The 21082-nt window shown below is 44.7% G+C and overlaps 1 protein-coding gene across 14 annotated transcripts in view; it reads right to left on the bottom strand.

Moving 5' to 3' along the window:
* The window catches only part of LOC125289813 (ankyrin-2-like), a 74464-nt gene that overhangs the window by 29266 nt on the left and 24116 nt on the right, over positions 1-21082 (bottom strand). For 4 of the 14 annotated variants that reach the window (XM_048236830.1, XM_048236831.1, XM_048236833.1 and 1 more), the window contains 24 exons: positions 20974-21072; positions 20312-20410; positions 18760-18858; positions 18015-18212; positions 17440-17538; positions 17124-17222; positions 16840-16938; positions 15258-15455; positions 13696-13794; positions 12917-13015; positions 12193-12390; positions 10383-10481; positions 10185-10283; positions 9351-9449; positions 9023-9121; positions 8624-8696; positions 6300-6444; positions 5865-5876; positions 5695-5782; positions 5169-5272; positions 4099-4134; positions 2385-2609; positions 1091-1189; positions 15-169 (listed from right to left, as the gene is read on the bottom strand). In XM_048236830.1, coding sequence (XP_048092787.1) covers positions 15-169; positions 1091-1189; positions 2385-2609; positions 4099-4134; positions 5169-5272; positions 5695-5782; positions 5865-5876; positions 6300-6444; positions 8624-8696; positions 9023-9121; positions 9351-9449; positions 10185-10283; positions 10383-10481; positions 12193-12390; positions 12917-13015; positions 13696-13794; positions 15258-15455; positions 16840-16938; positions 17124-17222; positions 17440-17538; positions 18015-18212; positions 18760-18858; positions 20312-20410; positions 20974-21072 — 2719 coding nt within the window. Of the gene's footprint in view, positions 1-14; positions 170-1090; positions 1190-2384; positions 2610-4098; positions 4135-5168; positions 5273-5694; positions 5783-5864; positions 5877-6299; positions 6445-7129; positions 7175-8331; positions 8389-8623; positions 8697-9022; positions 9122-9350; positions 9450-10184; positions 10284-10382; positions 10482-12192; positions 12391-12916; positions 13016-13695; positions 13795-15257; positions 15456-16839; positions 16939-17123; positions 17223-17439; positions 17539-18014; positions 18213-18759; positions 18859-20311; positions 20411-20973; positions 21073-21082 lie in introns of all 14 variants that reach the window. The other 10 variants (XM_048236836.1, XM_048236837.1, XM_048236835.1 and 7 more) reach the window with 6 other exon arrangements.

Here is a 21082-nt window from a genome sequence, read left to right as displayed (position 1 = left end):
CCCTCTCTCCTCACCCTCGTCCATGCCATTGAGGATCTGGTTGAGCTCCTCCTCTGTGAACTCGCAGTGGTGCTCCTTCCAGCTCTCGCCCGTCTCGCTACGCAGGATGACCAGCTCCCGCTCCTTCCCCCGGAGCGCCGCGAAGTGGGGGATCTCCACGATGACCGGCCTGCGGCGTGGAGCAGGGGCCGAGGGTGAGAAGGGAACACGAGTCAGATAGTGAAAATGGAAACAGAGCTGTGTGTGTTTTGTCTGGGTTCAGTCAGTGGTTACAGTGGTTACAGTGTTTGTTTATGTGTTTGTTTACACTCATTGACAAAAACTGTCTGAGTATTTGAGTCTGGTTAAGAGGCTTGTTTTGTTCTACTTCACAAGGCATGAGGTAAACATTGTTAGTTGTTTGATGTTTCAGTTGCAGTTTACATTTAGACTTCTTACAAAAATGTAAGAGAACAGAGAAAGGATGTGGACAGAGAAAGGATCATTATGATAAGAAGACTCTAGAGATGACTATTTAAAATCATATTTGGTTACCGTTTGACCATTTGTCTCACACCAGACAGGGTTGATAAAACTGCATCCATAGTGTTAATTATGTAAAATATGAGTGTGTGTGTGTGTGTGTGTCTGTGTGTGTGACAGAGAGAGAAACATTACCATTATGCCAAGGTACCAAAAATACTACAGGCTTCACAACACCATGAGAGATGGATGAAACACTTCACTACAGCATTAGTATAGCTGTGGCAAATCATGCTAAACTAAAAAATGATAAAAAAAATAAATAAAACTATAGGATGACATCACAGCACTAAACACGCACAGCCAACTACAGTAGCATTGAGGCTAACTGGGACTGAGAAGGAAATCAAATAGTCAAAAAATAACGGGTAAAAAGGCTAACAATGCTAGCACATAAATGAGCACATGGGCACAAGTAAATAAAAAATCCAAATAAAAGACAGGATACAGACACAAACACACTGTATCACATTCAAGGTAAAAGGGAGTTGGGGAGGACGATACAGGAAGGGCGCGAGAAGAAAAGGGACGAAGCATCCATGGATTGTTTCGTATGCATCTCTCCTACCCAAGAAATTTTGTTCCTGGAGGGCCGAGCTGCAGGATGCGGCTAACCAAACTCTCGCCCTCATTGAGTGGGGGAGGGGCAGTGGGCAGGTGCAGTTTACTGCACGCAATCCGTTAGCAGCAGTGGGAGAAAAGAGCATAGATGATACAATTGTTGCTATTTGCTAGAGCGTTGTCTCCTTGTAAGGTTTGTTGTCGTCGTTGTTTTTAATTGAATGCTACTACTTTAGCTTGAGGTACACTCATAACACTGGTTGTTTTCTACTATCGCTAATTGTCTCCTTGGATAAAGGTACGCATCTACACATAAGTCCAGCAATGTTGAGACCTGTTTCTTATGAGGACTATTAATGTACAACTTTATGTTCATCAAATTTGATTGACATATCAAACCAATCATGGACCAGCTGAACAAAAACGTTGAACTTGCGATTGTGCTCAAACTTGCAACTTGCAAACTTTTCTCAGAACGTTGACTTATTAGGCACATCATTCAATATGAAAAAGCAAACTAATTGTTCTTTGCCAATGTCTGTGAATTAACCATAGTATTTTTTTTAATGAAACACTATCATATCCTGTATATAGTGAGTATAGCCAAACAGGAAGTGCATTTAAAAAAAAAAAAAACATAAGGGGGCAAAATGTGGACATAGCTTCTCCAAATCAGCATTCAGTTGATAAAAGCTTTAACTGGGTTAGTGTTAGCAGCTCATTATAATGCTTATGGAAGCGCTAGGATCAAGCAAGCACATCAGTCATTCTGAGGGGTTAATTAGTGATAAGACACCTTTTAACCTCTTTTCTTATGCTTTCATCTCCACAATCCACTTTTTCCTGCCAGCAAAGTAATGATTTACTCTCTCATCCTTGGCACACAATGAAGAGTGCTTTTAATACCGAACACCACATTTATTTTATATGTGTATCACTTCCAGAAGCAAAACACTATTATAATCATTAGTATACTGTACTTGCCCTAATTTGCCCTCTTTAGTGCCGATGCCATAACATCTGAGCTCTGATGTCATTATCCTAGCACTCTATGCTAGTCTATGCTTATCCTAGCGCTCCCCTTTCCACATATACTTTCTGTTGACATCACCTTTGCCTCTGTAGCCTTAGGTTAAATAGTCAGTGAATGAGTAAATGACTGAATAAATATAAAATCTTGAGTGCATACACATACCTGTACAAATATATAGTATACTTCCTGCCCTCTACTGACTGACATTTGACCTCTGACCTCTCTCTCTCTCTCTCATTCATTTAAGTGTTCATAGTTGCTCTCTTACCCGAGGAACTGGGCTCCGGAGGGCCCCACCTCTATGAGGCGGCTGGCGAGGCCTTCGCCCTCCACCATGGGCGGCATGGTGGCCAGACGGTGGCGTTTCACCAGACGGCAGGTGACCCGTGTGGGCGCACCACACTTCTTGGGCGGGATGATGATGCGCAGGCCATTATGACGGCAACCGCGCATGGCTCCACCGCGTGCGTCCACCATGAAGCTGACCAGGAAGCTGGAGGAAGGGGCCAGAAAGAGATATCAATGCTGTGATGTTTTTGTCATTATGTGCATGAGGTGTGTAAATGCTTTATAAACATGGGGAAACAAAGCAGGCGATGGATTGGTGAACAGGTTTCTTCACAACATCAAACAGGTTTAGGAGGAAGATAACCTCAAAGACTGTACATAAACAGTTGCACAGAGCTGGTTCATATTGTGCCAAGGCACATGACCAATAAGTGAATGTCTTAGTAACATGCAATATAATGTGCAATATTCAAAATATTGCTAAACATGAAATAATGTTGAATTCTAATCTGGTAAATCATTTTTCAAACACTTAAATATTTAGTCAATGACACTTCAGAAAAACACAAGAAAGGGAAGACACCACATGGATGTAAATGTGAAGAGCTAACATGTAGTAGAACACTCTTGAACACAACATGCACATGGACAAGGGCACACAGGCACACCAGCAAATCCTGATGCCAACATGTTATGGGCAAAAAGTACATGAGGTGATGTTCCACCAAGCACATTATGGATATTAATGTGTACCAGACCAACACTGTGAGTGTGGCTCAAGTCATAACTAATTCCTATCAATAAATCCCTCTGGAAATGTATCAGCGAACAGGTTTGATATGTTCCATTGGCATGTTCTATATCTATTTATCTCAGAATTCATTTCACCAGCTATTATCCTCAACAAAAACTTTACTGTAAAATATTGAGGTGCACAAAGGTATACACATTCTGGGCCACATGTTTTGGTCAGGAATCTGGCTTTCCGAGTGGAACACCAGAAGGCTGTCATCAGACCTCCTCAGAAGCAGTTCAATCCCAGACGGCACCACCTCCTGAGCAATACACTTAACCCAGAGTGGCTTCAGGGGGACTGCCCCAGTATGTAGCTCATTGCAAGTTGCTCTGGGTAAGAGTGTCAGCAAAATAACAAATGATGTAATATGCTGTTAGACCCCACAGAACCTCATACGTCTTTATTTCGGTAGCATGCACACCTAGAGGACAAACAAACAAGTCAGAGGAGACTGTACCGAATGTACCAAAAGTACAACATCTCACTCTGATGCACTCTACTTATGGTGACATAATGTGATTATGTCAGAAGGGGAAAGTGAACGTGAATACAGGCAAAATCTCTGTTAGTGGTGGTGATAAAACAAGACAAGTGACAGCAAAACGACAAACAATATGAGTGAAGATTTAACCTGGAGTACCTCTGGGGAGCTCTGGGGTTAGAGCATGTACTATACTGTACATGCCATTTCCTTACACTGTACAACTTTATCACAAGGACGTCTACAGAGGAATACTACTCCCTCGTTAATGTGATATATCCTAAAAATGGTAAGGGCCCCAGAGTGATCCTTGAGGAACTCCAAGTTGTAGAGGCACAGACAAAAACTGTCCACACGCCATGTACAACAGGACACACTGAAACTAGGGCAGACAGAGGTCAAAGTGCAGTGGGTCACCTGCTGCTGTCATGATCATGGCACGGGGTGGAACGGCTGAAAAGAGAGCAGAGACCCCAGGAGAAACAGGAAAGGAAAGAGAGAGAGAGCGATAGTGAAATAGTATGAAAAGATAGAAGAAACAAACAGATAGATAAAACAAAATAGATCTGTAAGACTAGAGAATGGGAGGAAAGAAGACATAGAAGAACATATTGCTTGAAGGCACAGATAGTGTCTGTATCCAGAGTCGCCACTTATCACCGTAGTTACAAACTGTTAAATAACTATAATAAACCGCACAAAGCCCTGTTTGTTGTTATTGTTGTTGTCTGAGCCTAAACCAAGTATATTAATTTTAACAATATTGATTGCACCTATATCGTGTTCAGGATGCCATCACCCCAAACTGTGTAGCTTGAATGTTATTCCTCATTTGTAAGTCACTTTGGATAAAAGTGTTGCTAAACCAATAAATGTAAATGTAAATGCAAGTGAACTCAAAAAGACCATTCAGTCCTATATATCTGAGCCTTTTAATAAAGGATTCCTGGGAAATAGGACAGGATATTCTGAAAGAGATGCCAACTGAAATCATCTCTGTGTCAGTGACCTGTAAGTGCACCCTGTGGGCTGCCATGTTACTCCATTGGGTTGTTTTCCAGACAAATCAGCTTTACTGTGTGGGATTACAACTGGGATTACGGAAAGTCATGATACTGTTGTTTTGGCTGGAAAAAAGCACTCTGCACTTTTCAGGATTGCTAGTTTGATGTTTCTGTGTGTGTGTGTGTGTGTGTGTGTGTGTGTGTGTGTGTGTGTGTGTGTGTGTGTGTGTGTGTGTGTGTGTGAATTGCAAAGGAAGTCAATCATGTCCTAAATCACAGTGATTAAATTTGTGCTGTTTGTGTGTATGCGTATGTGTGTGTGTGTGTGTGTGTGTGTGTGTGTGTGTGTGTGCGTGTGTGTGTAAGTGTGTGTGTGTGTGTGTGTGTGTGTGTGTGTGTGTGTGTGCGTCAGAGAGAGAGAGAGTCTTGTTCTGCAGCAGTCCATAAGAAGTCCTGCTTTGAGAAGGTGTGATGCACACATACCCTGAGTGGACAGGACTGGACGAGAGGGCCACATTGTCCAGGTTCTCATTTCCCCAGCTCAGCCTGTAGGCGTCCTTCTCACTGCTTCTGCCCAGAGAGGACACCTGGCACACGACAAATGTGCACAACATCAATATAAATTGGTGACTAACAGCAATTCATGTGTGAACTGGGTTATGGAAAGTGCCTTGAGACATTTTAATATGTTATGGTGCTAAATGAATCAAATGGAATAGAACTGAACTGAATTAAACTGAATTGAATTGAGGCTACTATGAAGCACATAGTGTTTCAGTGTGGACACTTAATATAACTGAACATTCAAAAAACAGTAGTCTATTTGTGTAGTGTCTACTGTACTGTACTGTGTTTTGTATACTGTATCTACTGCCTTGCAAATCACAGAGAACTGAAAAAAAAACTGGAAAAAAACTAAAGTCAACAAATAAGTACTGAGCTATCTAAAAACACTCTCTGTAGTGTTTACTCCATATCCACTTCCTACTGACTGATGTAGAGCACAGACCTGGTGACTGGTGAGTGTGTCCTCCAACATCCCATCATGCTTGGGAGAGTAGTAGCTATGGTGACTTGGTGTGTAAGACCTTTCAGAACTGAGAAAGGAGAATTCAAATAAGTTACCATGGAAATAAAAACAAGTTGTCAACTGCAGACGGCAGACATTTTCTTACATACCTGTGCAAGTGACTGCGGTAAGGAAATGGGTAGCACAGCAACGGACAGAAAAAAAAAAAGAGAGAGAGAGATCAAGACAAAGACACAGGAAATGGAACAGCGCTGGAGCATTATTATGTATCCTCTGCCATGTTTCCTGGAGAGGGAGAAAGTGTCCAGGTAGCCTACTAAAAGAAGCCCTCCATCAACCATCTGAATTCGTTTATACAGCACACATCTCTCTTTAGCCAGGTGATGGAAATCACCTAGCTTATGGGTGGAACAAAGAGGTGAAATTCTTTCACCTTTTTTAACCTAAATAATTTTTTTACACAGTGCTTACATCTGAAATCCTGCCATCTAAGACTATTGTACATTTAGAGGCATCAAGGCATATAAAAAAATAAACAATCTAATTTCATTGTAATTATAAGATCAGCTGAGTGAGCATCGTACCCTTCAGATCGACCAGATCCTTCCATACTGTAGCGCAGGTAGTTCATGCCGTCCAGGTAGTGACCCGGAAGAGAGTCGTCTCCCAGCTCTCGCAGGTCCTCGGCTCGCAGGTACTCTCCTCCATCTCCGGTCATGGTGTCGTCACCTGGGGGACGAGAGGGGAGAGTGGACAGGGTCAGGTGAGGGAGGAAGCCTGTGAGAGGGTGCTTCCAAGTCATGGCCCAGAAACATACACACACACACACACACACACACACAGAAGCATACATGCACACACATCCCTGCGCACACACATCTGCACACACACGACACACATACTGTATACACACATATACAAGGTGAGCGTTGTCAAGGGATAAGGGATCACAGTAAAGCATAAGTCAGCTCAGAGCTCTTTCACACATACACACTTTCACACACATACACACACACACACACACACACACACACACACACACACACACACACACACACACACACGGACATAACATTTACTCCATGCGCTGAGCCACTGACAGTGCACAAGTTCTTTCAATTTCCTGATGTCACTTCCTCAGTATGAACCACACAGCACAACCCTCCATGGTTGCGACTACGCTACGCTGCAGATGGCCTGAGCTGCCGTGTGCATGTGTGTGTGTGTGGGTCTCAAGGCTGACAACACTGACAGCGCGAGCAGCACTACTGCGGCTGTTGCCATTTTCGCACAGCAGGGGGCAGCAGCAGCACTAGGCTGGACTCAGAAAGAAAGCAAAGGACACAGTGTAGGCACAGAGTGGAGGAGGGGGTGTGAGGGGGGATGGGGGCGGGAGGTACAGCGAGACACATACTGTAGTTAGACAGCCGGTTTCTGCTGTCAACAGCACATTGGCTTCCTGGGAAGAGGTGGGCAAGAACAGAGTGATGGACATGAAAGCAACATGAGAGAGACTGTGCCTGGGAGGCCTTTCGTGGGTATCCCTGTCTGGATTCGGTCCCTGTTGTGTAGGTTGTATCTCTAGTCAAAATGGATATAGAGCGGCCAGCTCTCCCAACAGAATACTCACCCTACATTCTATTTAAGAAAACTCCAAAAATAAAGATTGAGGGAAAGCCTAGTCTGTTGTAGCCTAGTGCACTTGTTGATGCTAACAATAGATAACACGTATCTAAGTTCCCTCTACACGTACTGGCCCAAGAACACATCTCGTGGTACTGAAAATGTGAGATAATACAATCTGCAAAGAAATCAGAATGAAACTAACTGAACAGCTCTGGATGAAAATACCTTTGGGGAAGAGAAGGACTGGATCCATATGCCCAGACAGGATTACTGATTTGAACAGCGTCTCTGTCTGCATGAGAATTTCAAATCCTGTCTGATGTGTCAATGCAGAATGAAATCCCTTACAGAGATGCTCTACGGGGAAAAGTACTTTTCTCTATGGCCTTCCATTTGAATTTCAAAGGGCATTCCCCATGAGCTCTAAGGGAAAATGCACCACAAAAAAGATCTTCCTTGAGGCTTCATGTTACAAAAACACTAAACTAAATCATGACTTGCTTACTTTGTAACCATAACTAAGTCTCATTTACATAATTAAAGGGAGGTCTAATATTTAGGCCTACACACCTTTTTAATGAGGTAAGGTTTACAAAAAGGGTTTTCCTTTGAAGTGGTCTGTATTGGCATTAAGATATTACATAATGTCAAACTTTAAGCCTAAAGCACACCTTTCAAAATTCATTATTTATCTGCAATATTCATGGCTGTCTCATTTCAACAGATTTGAAAGAAATATCAGTATTCACACAAACAAACTCATGCAGTTATGCCATGCACAGTACTGCATTCCACTCCTAGCAACAAGACTTATCCAGTTGCCACGGCAACAGCAACTCCACTCACTTACACTGTCAATCTCCATGGCAACACACTTAGTGCTCAACATGGCTTAGTGCAAGTCTCGTGCCCCACTCAAAAATACACACACTCACACTTGGGTTATACACGCGGAACACCATGGTCTTTTTTATATATATATATATGTACCTTCCAGGTCCATGGAGTCGTCTGAGAGCACATCATCATCAGGTTTAAACCTGAGCTCTACAGGAATGACACAGAGCTCCATAAAGTCCCACTGACACACTACCAATTACTACAGTAGCAGAACTGGCTTTATCAGGCTGGCTCTAACAAAATAAACTCTAATTCTATAAACATATTTGTCAGGCTTTTTAACACCTGGTATGAATGAAATGGATAATGAGAAACAACATAATACTGTATCTGCAGGTCTGAATCCACACGTTTAGATGAGCAACACAATGGCTGAGCTCACCTTCCTCGTCTGAGACGTCCAGAACTTCAGTCATGGTCTCGGGCACGTTCAGCTTGTGCTTCTCCGTCACCGTCTGAAAGGGAACAAACACGTCTATACTTTACAATGTTTAAACTGTGTTACGGTTTTACTGTGGAACAGTGGAATAACCTAGACCTAATGACAATATATCTACATAATAACATTTGAGAAGTGTTTCTGTGTCTTCAATGCATGTTCATTTCATTGAGATGTGAATGTAAACAGGGCTGATATATTCATCTGTGTTTCACTATAAAACTATTACATTGATATAATGACACATGATTGGTGGTTATCACTAAACAGACCAGAATAAGTCTCCTGATCTACCACTAAACACAGGAAGCTGTGCAGGGGTACTTGAGGCTTAAGGCTCACCGTTGTCGAGGTGATGATCTCTTCAGTGACCACTCGAAGTGTGTCCACAACCGAGATATAGCCAAGGCGACGGGCGATTGCAAGAGCTGTGTTCCCATTCTGAGGACACAAGAGCCACGTAAGATTGTGTGTGTGTGTGTGTGTGTGTGTGTGTGTCTATGCTTGTGTCTTTGCATGGGTAAGAGAAAGAGGATGTGTATGTGTATTGCTACACATTATTTGATTTTGATTTTGTGTGTGTGTGTGTGTGTGTGTGTGTGTGTGTGTGTGTGTGTGTGTGTGTGTGTGTGTGTGTGTGTGTGTGTGTGCCTGCTGTCGTCTCTCTCACCATAGTGATGGCACTGGGCTTGGCTCCAAACTGGAGTAGTACGTTGATGATGTGTGTGTTCCCCTGCTGTGCTGCCTGATGGAGTGGAGTGTATCCACTCTACGGGGGAAGATAGCAGAGACAGAGCATCAACAAGAGCAACTCCAAACACTGCCATCCCATAGACACATCAGTCACTTCACCCTCATCATGGGCGGATTATGAACTTTCAGGCCCCTGGGCCCAGATGTATTAATGGCCCCCCACTTATTGTGGTATATGTGGGAGGGGGGAGAGGGGGGTTTGGGGGTCCTCCCCCAGAATTGTTTTTATTTGTTTGATGTGATTTCCTGTATTCTGGTGCATTTTGGGGATGGCCAATACTAAATTCAATCAGATTCATAGCCTACATCCTGATTTGTTGATATTGAGGCAATGATTCCATGCAAAGGCTTGGGCTTCAGGGCCCCCTGACCCCTTGGGCCCCTGGGCCTGGGCCCGGTAGGCCCGTGCAGTAATCCATCCCTGACCCTCATGTGTACTACTGTATGTGCAAGACAACCGAAACTAAATAAATGAAATGAAACTAAAAAGCAAAGGAAAACACATGTATTTATGTTTCATTGTCACTGACAGCTGACCTATTCAATATCTATTGATTGAAGTGAAAAGTAAAGCTATGCAACACTATGCAACAAATTGCCCCCTTTTTAGGGTTTTCTGTCACCAGTTTGGTCTGAGCTGTTGGTGGTGTTTGCATGTTTGCATGCTTGTTAGATAGGTAGCATGCTAGTTTTAGACTTAAGCTCCATAATGCTGCTGGTTAAGCTTGTCAGGGTTGTTCCACCTCGTTACCTTGGTATTGGCGTTCACACTGGCACCGCTTTTCAGCAAGAAGTTAACCATCTTGGCATTCCCATAGTGGCACGCCACAATCAGAGGTGTGTATCCCAACTAGGCAGAAGAGGGCTCACATTTAGAACATGTTCAACATGCATCAGTCCTTCTGGGCATCGTTTGTTATTTGGTTAATGTAAGTTTGCACTCTATTACTTTGGTTTGCTGGTCGAGGTTGGCACCATTTTGAGCCAGAATCTCCCCCGCGCATACTTTGTCTTCCTGGGCAGCCAGATGCAGGGAGGTGAGTCCACTCTACAGGCCAACAAAAATCCAAATACCGTTATCCTTCAATAACATCACAACATCACTGTAGTCTGTACTATAACTTGTGTGTGAGAAAAGTCATATCTAGCATATTTATTATTATACGGCTCTTCAGAGTGGTGCAGAAAGTTCCATCAACATAAACGGATCTTCCCAACATTCGGAGGTCCGATAATTCTGTACAATGACAGCTACAAAACATCAATGACCACTGCCAATCGCAACAGGTTTTGTGCTTCTGATTCAAGTCTTTCATATGGGAGCAGTTTGTTCACTTATTGCTATAGAACTTCATTAAAGGTGAAAGTCAGCAAGTATTATTATTTACTAAATAATACTGTGTGTGTGTGTGTGTGTGTGTGTGTGTGTGTGTGTGTGTGTGTGTGTGTGTGTGTGTGGTGCGTCTGTGTGTGTATTGTGATCATTCTGAAAATGTATTATCATTTTAATACGATTTAAAGATTACAGGTTTTGTTTATGATCCTCACAGAGACACAAGTGGGCTGTGGACTAATGAACTTGTCAGTCCTCCCCAGATACCTACACTCTTATCACAGCCAAGCCACCTGCAGAGGCAAGGCTAGCTGTCATTGGCTGGCTCCTATATGTCACATCCAATTAAATCACACTGACAGGTTCTAATACCCTTTACTCCAGCATGTTGAGGCTGGAATGCAGACTGGCAAGGAGGTCCAGTTGGGCCAATACATCGCTGTCACTTTGATAAATGGGAGCCCTTTGATGCTCATGAGGTTCTGTCATTGCTTTTGCAAAGCAGACTCACTCCTGATCAGTCACACAGGCATCAGTCTTTGGAGAGAGTCTGAGTGTCACACACACTGCAAGTTGTCCTTGTGTGACCTGCGTTATGTGAAGCACAGTACAGCACCGAACTCACAAGTCGGAAACCATGGACATGGTAGGCACCTGTGCTAGCAAGGGGGTTAAAAACCTATGGGTGCTAGTGTCTGTCTGTCAGCGCCAGCATGACTCACGACTTGAAGGTGCTGCAAGTAGGATTTGAAGTGTTTTATCACGTCCACGGGAGCATTCTCTTGACTTGTACCTCTTGAGGTACAAAGTGGTATTATGAGAGAGTTCACTCTAAAGCTAGCTGGCTAACATGCTAATATCTGGTCTTTATCTAGGCTACATTGCACCATTGCACTGACGACACATTTGCTCTACTGTACACTACAAAGTCAGTTTGAAACCCACAGAGGCAAGACACCAGACACTAATCATTTCAACACCTCGTTTCAAAGGATAACATTTAGTGAAGGACAAGGTACAGTTAAATTCTCTTTAATCCTTGTCTATCAGACCAATCTTATATTAAGGTCACTGTCACCTCAATCTCCCTCATAGTATTCAACTAGTGTTGAAACCGTGGACACTAGTATCACTACAGAGCATTAGCTGCCATAAACCGCGAAAGATTTCAGAATGTGAGATCGTACAGATAAAGCTGGATAACCATCTATTGACTAGTGCTGAAAAATTCCGATGCTGGTGTCACGTTTGACAGACCTAACTGCTACTGTGTGAAGAGAAGAGGCCTTTTCAGTCCAAAAGCCTGTTCCAATACTCAGCCATGATTGTGCAGGCATGTTAACACCTATCTGCACACACACCAAAGCCCTCCAACTAGCCACATCATGGGTCATTATCAGCGTCCGTTCCCTGGCGCCTTACTCACCTTGGTAGCCACGTTGACATGGGCCCCCTTCTGCAGGAGCAGGGCGGCCATGTCGCTGTGACCCTCCTGGGAGGCCAGGTGCAGTGGAGTCACGCCCTGCTTGGTTAGGATGTTGGTCTCGGCCCCAAACTGCAGAAGCGTGGTGGCAATATCCATCTGGTTCTTCTTGGCGGCGATGTGGAGGGGAGTGTAGCCGTTCTGGGAGGGGGAGGGAGGGAGTGGAAAGTGGTGAGTGGGCAGAAGGATGGGAGCGATGGCATACATGTTATAAATGCTTTACAAATACATACCACACACACCCACACACACACACACACACCCACACACACACCCACACACACACACACACACACACACACACACACACACACACACACACACACACACACACACACACACACATACACTTTATGTAGACTTAATCTATGAAACAATTAGCAAGGCAGGTACAAGAGAGAAAACTGTTGTCTTGGCAACAAGCCATCCTACATCTTCAGATTGTCTGTGATGACCAAAGCTTCTTATGAACAGTGGACATGCAAAACATTCCAAGGCAATAGCAATAGAACGTTTGTGAGAGAGGGAGAGAAAGAGAGTGATAGAGAGAGACAGAGAGAGAGATAAACTGAGAGAGGACAGTATCTCTGTGTTCTCGTTCACTCCTCCTTTCTCTCCTTGGGCTCCGGGAGCCTCCCTGGTAGAAAGGGCAGGTTGGCGGTCTCACCTTGGCTGTGGCATGGGGAGAGGCCCCTTTGTCCAAAAGCAGGAGCGCCACCTTCTGGTTATCATAATGCGCTGCAACATGGAGGGGGGTGAGGCCATTCTGTAAGGACGAGGGCGAGGGCAGGATTAGAACGGCAGTTAGTTAGGCTGAAGCAGTGATTAAACTTCAAACACACACATACACATACACACACACTCACACACCACACACACACACTTACATATGAAAACATATGTACACTTATATACACAATCACACATTGAAATAGACAGATGATTAAGCAGTTACAAAAAGAGCACACAGGTTAGAGAGAAAAATTGTTGTTATTGTTAATGATTCATATTAATATGCAAAGCGTGGGAAGTTGTAAGGTATCTTATTAAAAAAGGAAGAAGAAAGAATTGTTTGCCTTGTTTTCTTAAGTATTATTAAAAAATTTGACACTCCCTATAAATGACAACTGAAAAGAAGCGTTAATTCAAAACTAGTTCATTTAATCAAAACTATGCTTACCGGTACTCTTGCAGTCAACATAGCCTCAATATAAAACATACCAACATGCTATTTAAATATCTTTTTCATTTCATATATTAAAGAATCAAGAATTACCAGGTTCATGCACCACCTTTCCCACAAGTGCACAACACATCATCATTATCAGTGCAACACAATTCATAGTGTTGATTCATTGATATTGAAACACAATTTACGGTGTTCATTCACTGTGCATATTCATGATGTGGTGGTTAGTAAATGAGAAGGTCCGGTCCAAGCCTTACTTTGCCAGAAGAATCAGGGGGTGCACGCCGCTGCAACAAGAGTTTTGCCACATCCAGGCTTCCATACTTTGATGCCACATGTAAAGGAGTGAACCCTTTCTGCATGGAAGAAAGAAACAACAACAATATATTTGTATCATATGGCGGAAGAATTACATGAGTAATCATGTCCAAATCTTGGTCCAAGACCAAAAATCCTCCTAAGTGCACCTTGGTGACAGATCTCATTACCATTAAATGACAGGCCCTTGTAATTATTTATGTAGCATCATCACTTACAATAACATTATCTCAAAGTTCTTTTATAGGGTCCTGTTACAACCTCAGATTACCAAATTCTTCTATATGGTTTTGTTTAGAATGTCATTTCATCTGAATGAATATCGTGACAAACAGCAGAGGGAGCCGGTGAGTCACGTCTCCATGATGATACAGGCGTGTCCCCCGACTGGTCACATGACCTGCATGTTTACAGCCCATGTTGGGGAGTGGACGGGGGAGGGGGAGGGGAAGGGAAATCCTCTACCACAGGATTAAGAAAAACACGCCATGGCCAGACGGGCGTGGAGGAGATGCTGTCGCGCCTTCTCAAACACTACATTACCTAGGAACACTCGTTTATTAATGAAGCGATCAAGATGGTGTCTGGGTGTCTGTCCCTCCGTCTATCAATACATTGTTTGCCGTGTCTGTAAATATTTAATCAGCCAACAACAACTGATAAGAAAGCAAAACACAAACCATAAAAAAATGGCCGTGTGTTACTATGTATTATTTCATATTACATCGTTCTTGATCATCTGTGCCTCCCTTTAGTTGGCTCAACTGTCTAAGCTTCTCTTTACTAAAGAAGAAGAATCTATAGATAGATGTAATGGTGATTTAATGACAGAGCTAGATGAGATGGCAGAGATTTGTATTAAGATATGAATGGATCTGCACTATACTGTACTATATACTATATATTCTACAGGCGGAGCAGATATTGCTGAAACGTTAGCAATGATCCCAGTTAGCACAAGTGTCCACAAGTGAACCTCACCTTGGGTTCACCTCTAAGTGGGTGGGGGTACAGTATATGTGTTTATTTGTATGTGAGCATGTGTGAGAGAGAAAGGGATAGAGAGAGAGGCAGAGAGAGGGAGAAAGACAGACCTAGAGAAGGGGATAGAGTAGACGTGTAGAGGCTGTCACAAAGCCAGAGAGAGCACACTTGCTCGTGTTGTGTGCTGATAGTGAACAGGTCTAGCTTTGCAGAGTCCAAGCCAAATTTCCAAATGGGGACATTATAGTATCTACTTACAGTACCTACCTACCTATTTTTGTGCAAAATTCAAATTGCAATTCTGCTCCCTGTTTGCTACCTCAATGGAAATGCAAGTGAAATTCAAGAACTGAATTGGAATTTAAGAGCCAGTTTCAATTCAATTCTGGAATTTTGCACAATCCTGCTACCTACCTCTACCTACCTATCTACCTACCTACATACCTACCTGTCTGTCTGTTTGTCTGTCTGTCTGTCTGTCTACACACACGTTCGGCACGTCCGTTCGCTCCCTCACCTTGGTGGCCAGCGAGTGCGAGGCCCCGGCCTCCAGCAGCACGGACGCCACTTCCACGTGTCCCTCGCGGGCCGAGATGTGCAGCGGTGTGTAGCCGTTGGTGGTGGCCGCGTCCGGGTGGGCCATGTGCTGCAGCAGCAGCTGCACGATCTCCGTCTTGCCCAGCCGGGACGCGATGTGGAGCGGAGTCTGGTCCTCCTGCCCAGGGGGAGGCCAAGGGACTGGTCATTGACTGTACACTGCACATTTCATGCACAACTCAATGGCAATTTAATGACATGTACATCATAAAGCACATATCAAAGTTCAAAAAGTAAAATAGAATGAAGAAAGAATGTTCAATCAAGTGAAATAAGAGGGTGGGGCCCGGTCAGAGAGGACTCTTGTCTTATAGGCACTGTAGTGCCTATGGGGCAGCCGTGGCCTGCTGGTTAGCACTTCGGACTTGTAACCGGAGGGTTGCCGGTTCGAACCCCCAACCAGTAGGAACAGCTGAAGTGCCCTTGAGCAAGGCACCTAACCCCTCACTGCTCCCCGAGTGCCGCTGTTGTTGCAGGCGGCTCACTGCGCCGGGATTAGTGTATGCTTCACCTCACTGTGTGTTCACTGTGTGCAGTGTGTTTCACTAATTCATGGATTGGGGTAAATGCAGAGACCAAATTTTTCTCTCACAGGATCAAAAGAGTATAGGGTCACATGACCTGACCTATGGCTTGTCAGATGTGGTGTGTTCAGCTGTTAGCATGTAAGCTGCCGTTTGGACTCTGGCATCTGTGTTGATATTGCTGCATCCTGTGTCAACAGCACCATCAGACCACTGAATGGTCTTGACATTTAAACCATGAGCTGACCTGACATCTCACAAGGCAATCATCATCGCAATTCCAGTTTTATGAGGCTGACTCTAATGTCCGGCAAAGAATGTGCAAATAATAAGGTCACAGATTACAGCGTGCGATAAAATCATAATAGGATTTTGATAGACTCATAAACAACTGCTGGATAAACACCCGGCTGGCATGAGCAGATATCTAGGGTGTAGACCTACATCCTGACTCATGGGGGTTTCCTTCCGTTATGTTTTTCTGTCAGATCATTGCAGCAGAGTGTATGTACTACACACTACAATACATGGACATTACATTTATTCATTTAGATGCTTTTATCCAAAGCCACTTACAGTTGTATATAATTATATTACAAGGGCCAACTCGGGGTTAAGTGCCTTGCTCAAGGGTACAACGCTGGAAGCTGAGAATTGAACCCACAACTTCTTTTCTTCAGGCTACTGCATGCTAGCCCAGCTCCTTAGCCTCTACGCAACCACGTCTCACAATAGACAGTAGAAAGGATCAGCGTTTCAATAAAATCACCCATTCAAAACTTGGAAGTATGTAGGCTACTATATTTCTGTAACATACAGTTTCCATATTGCTGTACTGCTGTACGACTTACTGCATACGGCTTACTATTTTTCTATCAAGATCAGTCTACAAGCAGTGTGCAGTATGCCATTTCGGACACAGCCGACCTCCTTAAACTGAGCAGAGGTCAAGGTTCAGAGGTCAAAGGTCAGCCTTACCCTAGCTCTGGCGTCCACCATGGCTCCGTTCCTCAACAGGCAGCGGACCACTTCCACCTGTCCGGCTCGTGCCGCCATGTGCAAGGCCGTCTCCCCGCGCTACACACACACACACACACACACACACACACACACACACACACACACATAGAAGACAGAACATAGACACACACACACATATACACAAACACCAGTAAGAATATGCAAACATGTGAGAGACACACGCATCTGAAGTGAGATCGGGGTCGATGAAGTGAGTAAGTAAGGAGGAGGTGTCCACTCACAATGTTGCTGACATCAGGAGACGCTCCGTTCTGCAGTAGCAGCAGCACGATGTTCAGGTGACCCATGAACGCTGCCACGTGGATAGGTGTAAGGCCAGACTACAGGGAGAGAGAGGAGAGAGAGAAAGAAAGAAAGATAGAAAAAAAAAGAAAGAAAGAAAGAAAGAAAGAAAGAAAAGAAAGAAAAGAAAGAAAGGCAAAAGACGAATCAGAAAAGCCAAGTCATTTCTAGAAAAGGGATAACAGCATGAAGTTCTTAGTTCTTTTCTGTTGTTTCCCGCGTGTCCCCTCCACCGTGTCTCTGGGGGTCCCTTACCTCAGTGATGGCCTGGATGGAGGCTCCATACTTCACCAGCAGCTCCATCACCTTCACCCTGTTCTTCTTACAGGCGATATGCAGAGGGGTGAAGCCGTTCTGTCAGGGGAACAACGGACATATGTGAGAAATCCCAGCAGGACATTAGTAGAGCACCTCTTGGTCTCTGTAGCTCTGGGATGACTAATGCAATGACTGTCCAAATCATTCATAAGGTGACTGATTTATCATCAATCTGTGTGGTTATAGTGTGGTGTTGTTATATTAGTGGCCTTCTAGGTAACTAGCTTCTAACCAAAGTTTACACAAAGATACATTCATTGCAATACACTCATTGAAAAACCTTCACAATGAAAGAACAGGTCTATCTCCCTTTTTCTAAGGTAACTGACTAATTAGACAGCTGAAGGGAGGGAGACAGCCAGCACCAGAGTTCCATTTGAGTAATGGCATCAGCCCAATACATCATTCTTTGGGAACAAATTGAACCTGGTAGAGGGTAGTGACACTGACCACTACACCGCCATGCCAAGTTAGTGAGGAGAGCGAGAGGAGGGGGGATGGACTGAGCGTACCAGCGCACGGGCATTGGGGTTGGCCCTCTTGTCCAGCAGCAGCTTGGTGACCCTGTAGTGGCCACAGTGGGCCGCCACATGCAGCGCCGTCAGGTAGTCCAGCGTGACGTCATCCACCGGCGCCTTGTGCTGCAGCAGGTGCTTCACGCATTCCACGTGGTCGCCTTGCGCCGCCATATGCAGCGGGGAGAGCCCATTCTGTGAAGAAGACCACAAGAATAGAGAGAGGAAAGGCAACGTTAAAGTTGTGTCCGAAGCGACACAGGCTGACCGATTGTTGCTGATGTTACCACTGTTCCAGATAGATAGATATATTTAGAGAGAAAAAAAGAGACAGATAGAAAGACAGAGAGAGAAAAATGGGAGGAGAGAAACAGTGAGATGGAGAGAGGTGTCACCTACATAGCAAGCTGTGATTTATTACAGCTGATTCTTCATTCCTCAACTGTTTCAATGGATGTGTTATCCTCCAGGGACCTGAACCCAATCCGTTATTGCAGGACTGAGCCCTTATCTATGCATTGGAACTATGAAGCTAGGCACTTTTTGACAGTGAGCCTGCATATGTCTCATCATATTTGCTTGTGATAGATGTTTGTGTGTGTGTGTGTGTGTGTGTGTGTGTGTGTGTGTGTGTGTGTGTGTGTGTGTGTGTGAGTGTGTGTGTGTGTGTGTGTGTGTGTGTGTGTGTGTGTGTGTGTGTGTGTGTGTGTGTGTGTGTGTGTGTGTGTGTGTGTGTGTGTACCTTGGTTCGGGCCAGCATGGGTGCTCCTCTCTCCAGAAGCAGCTCCACGGCTGTGTCGTGCCCGCTCCTCGCCGCGCAGTGCAGCGGGGTCAGCCCATCCTGTAGAGGTCACGCACACAAGAGTCAGCAGTCAGAGGGGTCACAGAGGTCAGAGGTCATCAGTCTCCCAACCACTAGAGCGCATCACAACATTCACACAATATACATGTACATGTACCCATGTGTGTCTGTGTTACTAATAAACGTGTGGCATTGAAGGGCGTTTAGAATGGTCTGGCAAACAGCTAGCCTGCCACTGCTTCTTCTGCTGGGTAAAAATAACACAAATGCACATGTCCCATACTGTACACAACTCTTTCAAACACATACACACATACACACACACACACACACACACACACACACACACACACAGGGCTGCGGTGACCTTTGATGTCAGCATTCCCCCCTACAGGTCCCGTGTCCTCACCTCACCTCCCCACAGCACAACACTTTAAATAGCTCAGCTCAGGCTAAACAAATGCCCTTCCACCTGAATGGCCTGTCACTGCTGCGACTGCTGTGGCTGCTGTTGTTGTTGTTGTTGTTGTTGTTGTGGCTGGTGCACTGATGGGGAGTTATTAGACACTTTTGCACGTGGGTCTGTGTGATATCTGCCAGCCTGTGCAGATGTTGCCTCATTTGGGCGGCTCTGCTCTGCTGAGCTTTTTGCCGAATGAGAATGAGGCACAATGGAATGTGACAACAGTGGCACACAAACACGCACGCACGCACGCACGCACGCACGCATGCACGCACAAACACACACACACACACACACACACACACACACACACACACACACACACACACACACACCCTGTCCTGCAGTAAACTAGGGGACTATTTACAGCACATGTCCCTCTGATTCTCTTGCCTTTGAAATACACCTGGAGCATTTCACACACAAACCTCCCAATGCTGAGCGTCTAATATGCAAGCCCACACCTGACAACACTGCATTCCACACACACAGCACCACTGCATTAAATGCTTTATGTGAGTGTTGTATAGGATATATCTAAGGCCAATTCCAGCCAGGAAAACCATACTCACATGGTATCTTTTTTTGCTGGTGTTTTAATGGTGAATACTCTAACAGCCTGAGTGGGTGAAGGCATAAACAAGTAGACCTCTCAGCAACATTTTATTATTCTAATTTATGCAACACTGGGTGTCTTAGTGAATTGCTGGAATAATTAAGGACTTTGCCAATAATATCATGCCTACAGTGCTATATGCAGTAATGCCTATAGTTTATGTACCATGCAATCAGAGAAAGTAAGTAAGTAAGCAATGAAGCACAGTAAATGTTAAGAGTACATGCCCTTGAAGGATGCCCTTCTTTAATGCCAGTATTGTGGTCCAGTATGTGTGTGTGTGTGTGTGTGTGTGTGTGTGTGTGTGTGTGTGTGTGAGTGTGTGTGTGTGTGTGTGTGTGTGTGTGTGTGTGTGTGTGTGTGTGTGTGTGTGTGAGTGTCGTGTGGGGAATAATAGGGGGGCTGCTTCTCACCCGTGTTTTGGCGTCGATCTGAGCCCCTCTGTCCAGGAGCAGGCGGACCATGTTGGTGTTCCCACGCTTGGAGGCCACGTGCAGGGGGGTGATGCCGTTCTGTAGGGACCATACACACCAAATAAAACCAAATAAATAATAACTCCAATATCATTCCAATGCCATTTCAAAACAATTACGGAACACGTGCTCCCTCTAAGGGTAGTACCATGGCTCCCTCCTATAAAAGGGCTGCAATGATTTGTGAATGTAACTGGATTGGGTGAAGAGCAGTGTGTGCTCTGTGGGGACCACCAAATGAGACTGAGCAATTAAAACAGAGCAGGACACGGGAGAGAGACCGAGAGGCTTTAGAGTGACCTTATGCATGCCAGCTTCTTATCACATCCTGACCAAAGTCTACAGGGAGCTATGGACAAGTCAGTGACCTTCACGGATCTTTTACGGCTCGGATACACGATCATCCATCTCTTCCTCTAGGGACAAGTGTGAGGTGTGAGAAGCCTGGCCATGGATGGACTACGGCATTGATCTCGGCCGAGTGGTGGGGCACACACACACACACACACACACACACACACACACACACACACACACAATGTATACTGCAACCCAGCCCCCTTCTTAGGGTCTCCTCCTCAGCTCTTGCCTGAAATACTCACCCGGGCAAAGAAGTCCACAGCTGCGCCTCGGTTAAGCAGCAGCGTCGCCACGTTTACGTTGCCATAGTGAGCAGCAATGTGCAAGGGCGTAAAGCCACTCTGGAACACA

This window comes from Alosa alosa, chromosome 24, assembly GCF_017589495.1.
Source record: "Alosa alosa isolate M-15738 ecotype Scorff River chromosome 24, AALO_Geno_1.1, whole genome shotgun sequence".
Lineage (NCBI taxonomy): Eukaryota > Metazoa > Chordata > Actinopteri > Clupeiformes > Clupeidae > Alosa > Alosa alosa.
The sequence above is the reverse complement of the archived record's forward strand: the minus strand, read 5'-3'. Positions and strand labels throughout refer to the sequence as shown.